The sequence below is a fragment of the Rhineura floridana genome, chromosome 5 (assembly GCF_030035675.1).
Source record: "Rhineura floridana isolate rRhiFlo1 chromosome 5, rRhiFlo1.hap2, whole genome shotgun sequence".
Classification (NCBI taxonomy): Eukaryota; Metazoa; Chordata; class Lepidosauria; order Squamata; family Rhineuridae; genus Rhineura; species Rhineura floridana.
The window spans coordinates 62,454,798-62,468,586 of record NC_084484.1 but is presented as its reverse complement, the minus strand read 5'-3'; the positions used below and the strand labels follow the sequence as shown (position 1 = coordinate 62,468,586).

The 13,789-nt window shown below is 40.7% G+C and overlaps 1 protein-coding gene across 6 annotated transcripts in view; it reads right to left on the bottom strand.

Annotated features, from left to right (window-relative positions):
* The window catches only part of GABRG3 (gamma-aminobutyric acid type A receptor subunit gamma3), a 555,379-nt gene that overhangs the window by 238,504 nt on the left and 303,086 nt on the right, over positions 1–13,789 (bottom strand). For all 6 annotated transcript variants that reach the window (XM_061626947.1, XM_061626951.1, XM_061626953.1 and 3 more), the window contains one exon: positions 12,529–12,611. In XM_061626947.1, coding sequence (XP_061482931.1) covers positions 12,529–12,611 — 83 coding nt within the window. The remainder of the gene's footprint in view (positions 1–12,528; positions 12,612–13,789) is intronic.

Genomic DNA, 13,789 nt, shown 5'->3' with positions numbered 1-13,789 from the left:
AATCATGCAATGTTTCATTCATTCATGCAGTAGTGTCATTCCAGGGGCATTGCTGGCAAGGGGTGGGGAAAAGATGGCACTGCTAGCAATATGTCTCCATGAGTCCATGTGCCATCTTGCTAAAATAGAATCAACCAATCAACCAACCAACCAATCAATCAATAACACTTCTCCTCCTCCCCGGAGGAATTGTGCAGAGGAGGCCCCCATTTTCACAGCTTGCTGATGGGGCCACAAAAGTGGGGCCTTTCTTCATTCAGTTCTAGTTTCCATCCAACCAATGCTATGCAATGTTTTGTATCCCTACAAGAACATCCCTCGAACAACACAGACGGTAGCATGCATCTCTTGATTGGCTCCAGTCACATATCTCATTGGTTGATTGGTTCCAGTCACATATCTCATGCTTGTTACACGTAAGCACTCTTCAGATGTTCCTTTACAGTTCCCAGGATTCTTTGGGGTAAGCCATGACTGTTTAAAGTGGTATGTGTTGACGTGTGTGCGTTGTTGCGTGAAACAGCATACATTACGTTGGAGTTAAGTTGAGCAAGAAACTTCTTCAGAGCATTAGAGCATGTTAAGAGTCTTTATTAAGACATTACGGCCAAAGGTTTAAGAGTAAATACATGTAGAGTTTCTTCAGTCACCCCCCCTTCTGGTACATCTCTCCAAAGGTAAACACAGAAGAGAACCTCTCAGTTCAGAGGCAATACACAGAAGACCAGCCTCACAGTTCAGAGGCAATATTCAGAAGACACAACTTACAGACTCTGTTAGAACTTTCCCAGTTGCTATCTCACGTTACCATGACAACCGCTGGCCTTGAATGTCTGCTCACTCTCAGGCCAAGAGATAACAGTTACTTCTCCAAACTTGCAGGCTTTATGGAAAACAACTAGAGACAGTAATGCCCATGGGTCACAGCCCAACATACCCCCCTTTTTTTCCATTAAGACTGCAAATACTTTCCATTGCATCTATAACTTTTCCATTTCAGCAATACAAAGGTAATACATTTCAATACATTGCATCATACAGATCCATATTACATCTCAGTACATTGCAGTACATTTCAGAACATCTCTGCACATTTAGCTAAAACTTTATTTAATCAAACTTTGGCTCATTCCAAACCTTGTCACCAGTTTGCCAAATTTCTCCTCACACAAAGGCTTGGTCATTATGTCAGCCACCATGTTTTGTTTCTTGCTGCTCCAGTCAATGCATGACCCGTGCCACATCACAACCATGCCAGAGGTTGACTTACGACTGCTCAGTTCCCCTGCATGATCTGCATCCACAAAACATTCAAGACCTCCTGTCTTTGCTCCTGACAAATCCAGACTCTTTGTCTTCGTGCCTTTCAGATTTACGTCAAGATCTGGTTTAAATGTTTGCGCTTGTGTTTCTGGACACCAAACTCTGAAATATGCATTCTCTTGTGCTCTAGGTGCATGTTTGCCACGTCTCTTACCCTGTGGCTTGTAAACTCGGCTGTGATGCACTCTTTCAGGCATCAGCGTGACTGCATTACATGAATACTGTGGCTGTGTGCTTTTAACAGCTGTCTTCTTACAGCTCTGACCGTCATTCTCTTTCCGCCCCATTAAACTCAAGGCATCAGCACACTTCACACCCATGGACATTCTAAACAGCCCTTGTGTCATAAAACCCTGACAGACAACTTTGCCTCTTCTCTGCAGAAAACATTTCCCTCTATCAAATGTTACACAATACCCAGAATCCACCAGTTTTTGAACTGATAAAATATTATGAGCCAGTTCTGGAACAAACAAACATTCTGACATTATCCCAAGTTTATTAAATCTCACCAGTCCTCGGGCTTCCACCCGTTTATGTGATCCATCTGCAAGTTGCACAAAATCCTGCTCTTCTTCTGAAGCATAAAACAAACTTCTGTCTTTAATTAATATATGGCTTGCCCCGCTGTCGACAATCCAGTTAACAGGTGCTAAATCTTGAGACTTCTGTTTACAAACAAAGTTCACACTTCCCTGCTTCAAGCCTCCGTCCCTGGAGTTTCGCTTGACTGCACAGTCTTTTCGGAGATGCCCACGAGCCCCACAGGCATAACAAGACTTCAGCCTTTGATGCTTGTAATCCTGTTTGCTTTTGGCTGCCTCCTCTGGTTCGGCACTTTTCTCCTCCTTGCTTCTGACAGCTTCCATCGGCTCGGCTCTCTGCGCCTTCTGCCTCCGCTGCCATTCCTGGGACAAATCCTGCAACGCATCCCACATCTGTTTAGCCGACGGCTCATCTCTCACACACATCAGTTGAGAATCCGATAGAGCCAAGATTATAAACGCCTGCGCCCTCTGGTCTTGACGCTTCCAGGCCGCGGTCAATACCGCCGGGGGTGGTTCATCTATAATGTCCCATAAATCCTCTGTTATCAGCAAAGCCCGCATCCTTGGCTTCCAGCTGCCATAATTCTTTTCATTAAGCCGTTCCATCGGCAAGCCTCCCCCAGACAGGTTTACAGCCATGATGCTCACCTCCGTCTGGTACAATCAATCAAGCTGCCCTCTGGAACTCCGTCTGCCGTTCAGACCAGCAACTTACTCCCGTGTAATGCGCTGTGGATCTGGGCCCATAAGCCCTGTTGATGTGTGTGCGTTGTTGCGTGAAACAGCATACATTACGTTGGAGTTAAGTTGAGCAAGAAACTTCTTCAGAGCATTAGAGCATGTTAAGAGTCTTTATTAAGACATTACGGCCAAAGGTTTAAGAGTAAATACATGTAGAGTTTCTTCAGTCACCCCCCCTTCTGGTACATCTCTCCAAAGGTAAACACAGAAGAGAACCACTCAGTTCAGAGGCAATACACAGAAGACCAGCCTCACAGTTCAGAGGCAATATTCAGAAGACACAACTTACAGACTCTGTTAGAACTTTCCCAGTTGCTATCTCACGTTACCATGACAACCGCTGGCCTTGAATGTCTGCTCACTCTCAGGCCAAGAGATAACAGTTACTTCTCCAAACTTGCAGGCTTTATGGAAAACAACTAGAGACAGTAATGCCCATGGGTCACAGCCCAACAGTATGATACTACTTTAAACGTATAGTGCAGATGGGGCCCTATACAACAATCTGGCTCTCACTCAGGGTGCTATCTCCAAAATTCTCACCCCCACTGGTACTCCTTCCTCTCACCAAGGATTGTCCTCAGACATTTCTAACCCACAAAGCAAATACTCCACACACACACGCACACACACAAATAACCCACAGAACACACAGTAATATAGTGACCACAGTAACTAGCCATATGCACCACCCAATATTAATGAGCAGGAAATGCCTGGGTAAACAGATGGATTTTCAGCGTGTTCCAGAACCACAATACTCTTTGTTCATGTCTTATATCTGAGGGGAGGCTGTGCCACATGGTTCCAGATGTACACAAACTGTTCTATACACTTTTAAATTCCATTTAAAACCTTCCTTGTATTCACATACCCTCTTATAACACACTTCTTCTGAGATTTCTGTCTATGTCTCTGAATTCTAAGAAATGTTGCCTTGACTCCCACTGCCCATTTTGAAATCTTACAGGTTTGTGTCCTGATGGAAACAATACATTAAATAAATGTATGCTGATCTCTGTTTTGCCAACCACTTTTATTTTATTATTCATATACTCTCAGTCGGTCAGAGAGGGGTGCACTTCACAGTCGTGTAGCACAGACATTCTGCTCTGTGCTACTGACTCTCCCGAGACATTAATGACTTCACTTGAAGGTCCACTTTCTCACAGCCTGACAGGACTGAAAATGAAAGCTTTCCATAACAAATGGAAGTGCTTGAAGGAAGGACATTTTCACACTCAGGAAGGAAACTCTTTTAAGTCTTCTTTAAAGGTGTTTATAGCTTCTTTTTCTTAGTACTAAAAAGCTGGACAAATGGAAACTCTTGAAATCAATAGCACTTTACTTCCAGGCTACTATATTTATGATAGGGGTGGTTAAGACACTTGGGTTTTCAACACCTAAGAATCTTCACAAGATTGGTTGATCTAGGATCACTTCTGGGGGATGTCTAAGTCAAAGACAGCAATTGCACCAGGGTCATCAGGAGCTCCAGTTAATTTGAATATATATATATATCTACTTTGTAGTATTTATACCGCTTCCAAGATCCATGTTTTCAAATGGCCATGAAAATTAAGGTTAGTTAGATCATTTTATTTTCTTTAGATTATATGCCTTTTTAGGCAGGGACTTGTTTTTATTGTTTTATTTTATGTACAGTGCCATGTGCATCTGATGGTGCTGTTTAAATATTAATATTACTACTACTACTAATCATCATCATCATCTGAAGCAAGGAAAGAGTAGTCTTAGAAAATGAAGAACAGCTGAAACATGTGCTCAGACACTACCCACCATTTGGGTTCTAAATATTCCAACATACTTGGCGGCACAGTCCAGATTTCCCATGCACTTTGGGAGAAAGTCCAGGCCCAGCTAGGGATTCTCATCTTGGCAGCCTACCTCTCTGCATCCAGTGCTCCTGTGCTCATATACAGAGCTATGTACATGCATTGCTGGATGCATGGGGGCAACTGGGAGGTTCTCTTGGTTTATTGTGTAATCATGTAGCCAAGAAAGCACATTTTTCTAAAACTAAAAATTATTAAAAATAAAGGTGAAGCCTCAATATATTTTATTCTGTACTTGATAGCAGAAATGTGTTTATGTGGCTGGCCTATGAACATGAAGAATACTGCTATTTGCCACAAAAGAAGCTGACAGTAGAAAGCTAGATCAGCATTCCAGACAGCTCCCAGGAAAAAGGAAAACATATTACCAGCCTTTGCCTAATTCTGATAGGGTTGTTGTACAGTTTTAGAATTATGAAAAGAAGAAAAAGTTGTTTATATTTTTACACATTTAACTAAAGACCAGCTGTATGAATGGGGTTGTATGCTAGATAAAGCATACAACCCTATCACTGAATATTAATGTAAATGTAAATGTAAATTTAATTTTTAGGTCGCCTATCTGGCCGAAGCCACTCTAGGCGACGTACATATTAATTTGTACATTATTCCATTTTCTATTAATGTGGAAATGAACAGATTTGGTCAATGAACAATAACTAAAAATAGAGAGTAAGAATTACAACCAGTGCTTTGGAGCTTTTCACATCCCTTGTAAATATCTGGTATGAGCACTGACTAGGGCTTATCGTGCTCAGTTTATGAAATCTGACCTGGCCACTGGAGAGGTTGTCTGGCTGCAATTTCAATGCAACCCCAATGGAAACAACTGCCTTGTTTTGTTTTTAAATCAATACAATCCCTTAGTGCAAATTCCCAAGTTAATCCTCAGGTTCCGAAGCTGATGGGAACAAGCTAATAACTTTTTGTTCAATGTCTCTCTTGGGTGCAGACAAAAAAAGCTTAAGAGAGAATTTGAAGTAAGTCTCAATTTGGAACAACAATATGAAGAAGAAAAACTCACTGCCTTAGTCAAGTTGACAATGCATGCCTTTTAATTTGCAGGAGAGATTTGCTGAACTATTTATAGATCTGCTGTTCTAATCTCCACATGATGCACTCCTATATACATGTCTAGATGTAAATCATATTACATCTAATGGGGCTTACTCCCTGATGAGTGAGTATGGGAATGCAGCCATAGCCATGAAAAAATGATTGCTAAATAGTCATTGGGAGTAATATAACATTAACTCTATTGCAACTGCTACCAACTTGGATTCTCACGGTACAACATCTGAACTCCATTGGCCAGGGCCACATCACCATCTGCCATCCCTGGAGGACAAGAATATAGATACAGCAGAACCCTTCAGCCATGGATGCTGCTATGAATTGGTGATATCATTTATTGGAAGGCAGATCTGGTGATGGTAAGCAGTGGTACACAATTCCTACTCTGCTCCACTCCAGGCAGCCTTGCATGCCCCTGCAAAGGTCATCAAAAGGTACCACCAGGCTTTCAACATCAGAGGGCCTACAGAACAGAATTTCACAGTCCCAGAATTCCACTGTGTGGAGTCAGAAAAATGACCTACACAGCAGTAGTGGCAAACCCTGGCTCTCCTCATATCCCTGAAAGAAAAGGCATTGCGTTAAGCCCCTGTACAGCATATTGTTTCTCCAGAATTAAACTTTCTGACATTGCCTTTTGGAGCTCGGGATATAGCGAGCCAGCTGAAGAAGCCCATGTCTTGATGACACTAATAGCAGCAGATACGGATGATGCTTTCATAATGCTGTATGAGTTTCAGGGACGGTGCTGCTGGGCTCTCTGGCACTTGTGTTGCTTTTGGACAAGATTCCTTCCTTTCACCTTGTTTTGACTGCCCCTTAACACACTTTTTTTCTGCCACCCTTGGCCTCTCCCAAAATTCCTGCCTTGGATCATTTGTGAGGTTTGCAATTACAACATACATATATCCTTTCCAGCCATCACCAGCACGTGCGCAAACTAGCAAGTGCTGCTTTCCCATATAAAGTCTGTGAATCTGCTGTGTGTGTTTAACTGTACAGCCTAGGGTGGACCAGCAGATACCCACAGAAATACCCTTTGCTTCAAAGAAGCCTCATGCAACTACAAGGAACCACATTACATTAACAGATCCTTCTGTTGAGAATATCATGTGTTATTGGCTGATTCCCCATGGTGTATTTTTTCAGGGAGCAGTGGTAGAACAAGCTTGCATAGCTGCTTCATAGATTATGGAGCTCATTAATGTCATGTGTTCACTGCTACTCTGATTTGATTTATCAAAACACTATTTCCAAAAGTAAGAAACTGTGCAGACTTATTACCCTTTTGAAAAATTAAATGACCCCGGGGACTGAATCTGGGACTGCATGCATTAAAACCCCCACAGCTATTCATTGTGTAGCCATTTCAGAAGAAACAAAAAAACAGAATTAAAAAGAAATGTTGACAATGGTGATTTTTTAAAAGAGTATAATTAGATACCATCTCACACAACATGATTTGAACCCCAGTCTTGTGTTCTGCAATAGTTTCAACAACAGGACTAATTCATTATATTTCTGGAATAGATAATTAGCAAAACAATCCAAATGCTCTTTATACCAGGCTTGTGGGGTATAGTGGGTGTTCCTTTGCTTGGGTCTGCCAGCTGAGCTAGTCTCCCACTGGCTCCCAGACATGCCCTTAGGCTGCAGCCATATCCCTTCTTACTTGGGAGTAAGCCTCACTGTATTCAATAGGACTTCTGAGTAGAGACATATAGGACTGCACTGACAGATTCTTAACTAGTGCTGAACTGAGACAGTTTGGTGAATATTTTGCTTGATGCAAACAGTACACAGGAGATTCTTTGGGAGGCACTGCAACGGGGGGGAATCCCTTTTTCTCTCTCTTGGAGTGATTTGCTAAAACAGGGGGAATCTCACTGTAGATCACTGATTTTAAACTGTCAGTTTGCCAGGCTGAAGATGGGGATCAACATATTGACCAGAGAGGGTGAATGACTGTGCTACTGATCACCTCCTTTAAATTGGTAAAGCCATGTGCTATGCAATCCCTTCCTTTTGCCATCAATTTAATAGGCTTATAAGAGTAGGAATTAGGTCCTAGTTGGATAGGATATGCCCTCACTCTGACTCAAATTGTATTGGCCCTCATCCCATTCACAATGTGGTCCTTGATTGGCTGGGATCTTGCCATGAAGGAGTGGAAGGAGAAAGTAGCAGCCCAGGGAAGCAATGGCTGTGAATGCTTCAAATAATACCCCCACAAAAGACAAAAAGAAGGGGGTTTGGAGGAACCATTTTGCCTTCCTCGAAAGCACTATGTTCAAGTGAATACAACTGCAAGTCAATTTTTGGTGCAACCCTATTCTTAACTTTATTAATTTAGAAGCACTATGAACACCTTTACATTAATTCTGAGAAAAAACACAGGTCAGATAAACAGGGGAAGTAGCTTATTTTTGAGACACTGTGTGCTTGCTCATTAATTTCTGATTCTAAGACCATTCATCTTCAAACAAATCAAAAAGAGCTCACAGCCTGTGCTTGGATGAATCATGTTAGACTTATGTTTGGCAGATGTGGTTACTGGTTGACCCCTGTGGTCAAAAGTGACTCATCACCAGTAAATGCCAGCTTTATACTTTGTGATGATACAATTTATTGTTCAGCAACAGGAGAGGCTTCTGTCAGTAATCACACACAGCGTCGTCATCATAACTATCATAGATCTTTTATGAAAGTGACTTTATTTATTAAAATATTTCTATGCCACTTTTCACAAAATGTATCAAAGTGATGTACAATTTAAAACAATAAAACTTCATAAAGCTACAAAAGAACTATGCAGATCATACAGCAATTGAAGAATAAATAACAAAAAGTAAGTGAACTAGTGACCAAGCTATTGGCAAGGGTAAGTAGAGAAAAAATCCTATTTAGGCTGGGATGCTACGCACACTTATACGAAATAAAATCCCATTGAACACAGTGAGACTTACTTCTGAGTCAAAATACATACGATTGCACTGTTAGTTGATTTTAAATCAACTTAAGCTCATTTAGATCTTAAAGGTATGCCTGAAAAGGCAATTCATATAATGCTTTCTGCTGCTTATTATCTCTTCTCTTCTGTCCTCGTGCAAGTCTGCTTACAGGAACAGAGGAACATGAGTGATCTGGGAGCTCATTCATTTCAGCAGATGTGACTTCAGGGACATTTTGCTGTTTCCTTGATCATGGAATTTTCTGCTGTTGAGTTCCCAGTTCACACGTTACATTGCTCAGGGGAGTACACTTAGTTGAAAGAGAAGGGAAATGAGAGGAATAAAATGACAGAGGCTGAGTAATGTGTGAATCAGCCCTGGTCCATAGATAAAAAGAAGGAAGCGAGAAACACAAGTGACTCATATTTCTGTTTTCCATTCTTCTTGTAATGAGAGTCACTTCATTCCTATGGATCCATATTCCAGAAACTTCTCGTCCGATGGAGGAGGAAAAGGAGGAAAGTGCCACATAGTTGCACATTCTCTACACTTTCAGAGTAAAATATGAAAAGAAACTTGCAAAGATGGGACACAGATCTCCATAGATATATAAAAAGAAAGACTGGATACTTCACCATTGTTCCTTAGCCTACATTATTTCAAAAGCATGGTAACAGGAATCACAACTCACTTGTACTTCCTACTCCCCCACTTCAATGTAACATGTAAAGGACGATGATGATGAAGAAATTTATGTATCACCTAACATAAAATGCCACAAACACATTTTTTTTAAAAAAATACATAAATTAACCATCACAAAACCAACACCAACAAAAGAACCCCCACTTTAAGCAAAGTCTATAGTCACAGAGTTCCCTTTCAGAAAATAAGCAACCCCAACAACCCATATCAACCACCAGCTGAGAATAGATGTTAAAACTCAGCCTAAAACACTAAAAATGTTATTACAGTAAATACCATTAAACCACTGAAAACTGCTAAAAAGCCTGGAGAATAAAAGAAAAGTTGTTGCCTGATGCTGAAAATTATTGTAATGTGGGTGCCAGGTGCGTGTCCTTGGGGAGAGCACTCCAAAGGCAGGGTACCCAGAGAGAGAAAGTAGACAAAGGAGAAATGGAAGATTTATGAAGGAATATTTAGCACAATAGGACTCTTGAGATCCTTTGTCACAAAAAGCGAGACCAAGTGAACACCTTGAGATTTTTTAAAAAAATATCATGCTAAAAACAGATAAAAGGATTTTTGTTCAATGTGCAATTAATACATTGAACTCACTGATATAAAATATAATTGAAGCCAAGAGATTAGAAATGATAAAAAATTCTAAGGGATTAGACATCAGTATGAATAAGAAGATCCCGTTAGGGTTTTTTTAAAAAAATGATTCAGGGCATAAGTCAATCATTAAATAACAGGATTTAGGAAGCAAGCATATCTGGAAATTATTCTCACTGTTCAGTCCTATGCCTATTTATCTGGAAGAAAGCCCAGTTGCATTCAATGGAATTTACTTCCAGGTAAGTGTGTGCAAGATTGCAGCCTGAGGGTAGCAGTTTGGTTGCATCCCGCAAATGTAGCTATCATACATCAAATTGCATTGTATTGTCCTCTCAAAATATTTCATTATGGAAATAGCAAGTTTACATCTGCCCACTCTATAAGGTATACACTGATGCTGTATGAACAAACAAGCAAACAACAACAATCCAGAAGCAGTAAGTTTACAACCACAGTAATTCTCAATATCTCACTGATACAGAGCCCTTTCATGAGCTCAGTTCCGTGAAGCCACAGTTCATCAAGCTATCTTTTTCTGCAGCTGTATTGGAAAACATTCTACACAGCAGGAGTAGCTAACCTGGTGCACTCCAGATGTTTTGGACTCCAGCCTATCAACCCCAGTCACCATGGCCAATAGTCAGGTGTGATGGCAGCTTAGTCCAACAACATTTCAAGGGCACCACATTGGCTACTCTTGCCATACAGGAAAAGTTTGCAGCACAAATGAAATATTGATAGACATTTTCCCTCATTCAGATGATGCTGTTTATTGAGACTTGAGCCTCGTTGCCAACTTTCTCCATGGCTTTGGGGAACTCTCATTATTTATTTATTTATTTATTCAGTCAGTCAGTCAGTCAGCCAGTCATTTATTAGATTCATATTCCGCTCTTCCCCCCAGTCGGAAGGGCTTTCTGAATATGCTTTGTATTGTGATGCTTTTATAATACACAGAGGTAACATTCGTTACACATAAATGCACTTTTAATAAGAACACATATTCCCTCTCTGTCCCTCTCACCTTTTGACTGGATAGTAGGAACATAAAATACCTAAGTTAACTTTGCTTTTTCTCCTGATTACTTTAAAGCTGTGGTTGGCAGCCAGTTATTATCATTCAGACACTTAACTGAATTATCTTCAGTTTAGAAGTATTTAGCTCACAAATGTGAGGTTTTGTCAGGTCAGCTTCTTAGTTACAAACAGTCCTTGGAGTTTTCTACTGATAGTTTCATAGCCATATTTTACTGAGTAGTGAATATTCTTTGTTTTGGGGGGTGGAGGAGAGAGAGAGAGAGAGAGCCTTCAGGAAGAAAATAATCCAGCTGTATCGGGACCAGAGCCATCCTACCATTCTAGATGTTTCCTCTTGTCTCAGCAAACTTTTGTTTCCCTTGTTAAGTCCCATGGGGAGCAGAAATTGCAGGTTCTTCACAGGTGTCTGTTTCAAGTACTTTACATTTTTGTACTACATGAATTTTGAAAACAGTTAAACTGTGAATGCTTGTCAAGATTGTAATACTAAGTGTGCACATCCACAGGCCAAACACAGTTGGCCCAGTCCTCCAGGAAGTTGGTTGGCATCAGCATCGTTGAAAGAAATGGGAGCTACACAAGAGCATGATGGAGGTGGCAGAACTTCCCAAGGAATTGTGCCCATATTGGCATCCAATTGGGAGCACAAGACGTGTCCATGAAAAAGCCATAAGACAATTATCCCAAGACATATACAAATTTAAGTAGAAACTAGCCATGCGGGCCACATTGCACATGGTGGTTCCAAATTAGTCCCTTGGCAACTATGTGGAGTGACCAAGGACCACTGTGGTCTGGACCATCCTGTCAACATGTATCATAGCACATAGCACTGGGATAGGCTGAAACCACATACACACATGCATTTCTATAATCTGCCAAGACAATCTCCTCCTTAAGGCATATTGAAACAAGATAGGGTTGCTAAGGAAAGTTGAATGGTGCATTCCTGTCACATTGCAAAATCATGACTGTCACATTGCAAATGATCTCTCTGAAATTATTTTTCATGCATCTTACCCAGGCAGACCTGTCACATGAGAAATAGAAAGGGTAAATAAAGTGTCACACCAGTATCTGAAACATTGCTAACTGGATTTGGATAATATTTGCATTTGTATTCTGGAGCCGATAATTAAGTGACACCATTCCTTCTGTATAGAATGCTCCTGTTGGTAGCTTCTATCAACAATGACATGATTTGTTGACACATATGCACTTAAACACATATGTATATATGCACAAAAAGACATCCAGTTGAAACTGGGAAACATTCTTTGCCTGATGATGCTACATAACTTTGACTTATGAACTGTAACTGCATCTGTGGTATTTATCACAAATCTTTAACAGCTCTAAAAATGAATGGGACTCATGGTACCCACCCCCACACCCACATTTTAAAGATGAAATTTGTGTTTTATTATACACTCACTGCATCTGAAAAATCAGTTCTTAGTTCAGTAGTTACTGAGGCCACAACTTAACAATTCTTGCCTTTTGTCACAACGCTGATTGAAAACCTCTAGCCACAAATGAAGACAGGAAAACACACACATCTCAAAAGCACTAAAACGAGCACCTTAATCCATTGCCATTGTAACAAATCTGAACCACCTATCAAAATGAGAAGCAAAGTCAGGTATTTCTGCAAAGTTTTGCTTTTAGAAGATATGCACCAAAACAGTTACTTACAGCTGGAGAATATCAGTGGGCACGAATGTTTATCCATTGGGAAATTGTGTAGCTGCAGCTGACACTCGGCGTTGATGGTAAGCCTGAAGGGAAACCAGGGAGCTATTACTGTCTCCATCTGATGACAAGTTAAAACATGAAAATATAGTAAAATGATGGCATTTCCAAGGCTCAATTGGGAAATTATTAAAAGTGCTTATTTAAGTTTTATTTTTGGTGTAGGTTTAGTTGGATGTATTTGCTGACATATGTGGTTTTAAGTATGTAGTCCTGGTTCACATGTTACCAGTGGCAGTAAAAGACCTTGGGTGGTGAATAGGTAGGTGAGGCTGCCCTCTACCATGTCCTCATGGAAAATGTACAACGAATTCTCCCAATTAAAGGTTTATCAAAGGAGATATATTATATATCCCTGGCATGGACCAGAGGAGTAAGTCTTCCTTCTGGTGCATGCCCACAGGCCCCACCCTTAGAAATTGGCCAAGGGTACTGATTAGTTCCCAGAACCTGGGCCAGCCCAGGCTGTGGTGCAGCTACAAAGATCAACCAGGGGGTCAGCCACCATCTGTCTGCCATGCTGGAAGTGCAAGTTCATTCCAATACAAAGGGGTGGCAAACTGGGCATTCTGTATGATGTGTAGTAGCAAGGAAGAGGGAGGCTCCATTCTTCCTCCATGTGAGAGTCACTGCTCCAGCAAGCAATGTACAAATTGGGGCATGGTTTGTTTGTTAATATCAGTGGTGCAAACCTTCTTTGAAATTGTTGTCGAGCAATTTCACTTTGAATTCTGCAACAACATTTGAGTTTACAGATTCAAATATGAAGTTGGTAGTACAGTTAAAGCTCACATTGGGAGAGAACAAGAAAGTGACCCTCTCAAGGAAGCTATGATAATATTTTCAATTGTAGATTTTTTTACCCAAAACAGAAAAAAACAAGAGCTTAATAGGAAAAGTAAAGATTGGCATTCCAGAGATCACTGACTGTATTCACAATTGGTTGGTTTTGTAATTTCTAGTCTTTCTATCTCATGGCACTGAAGGCAGTTTACAAATAATGAAATATGAACCAATATTATAAGAAAATACTCAGGATTCATTGAAGTAATCTAAGCAAAATTACTGACATTCTCCAGCAATGAAATGTATAATCAAGCTTGGGAAGATCTTTCCATTTTCCAGACTGAGGAAAAAGGAACCTTTTCCAGACTGAGAAATGCATTGCCTTCTGGGAAATCTTCCAGGGGCTTAATGCCAGTGG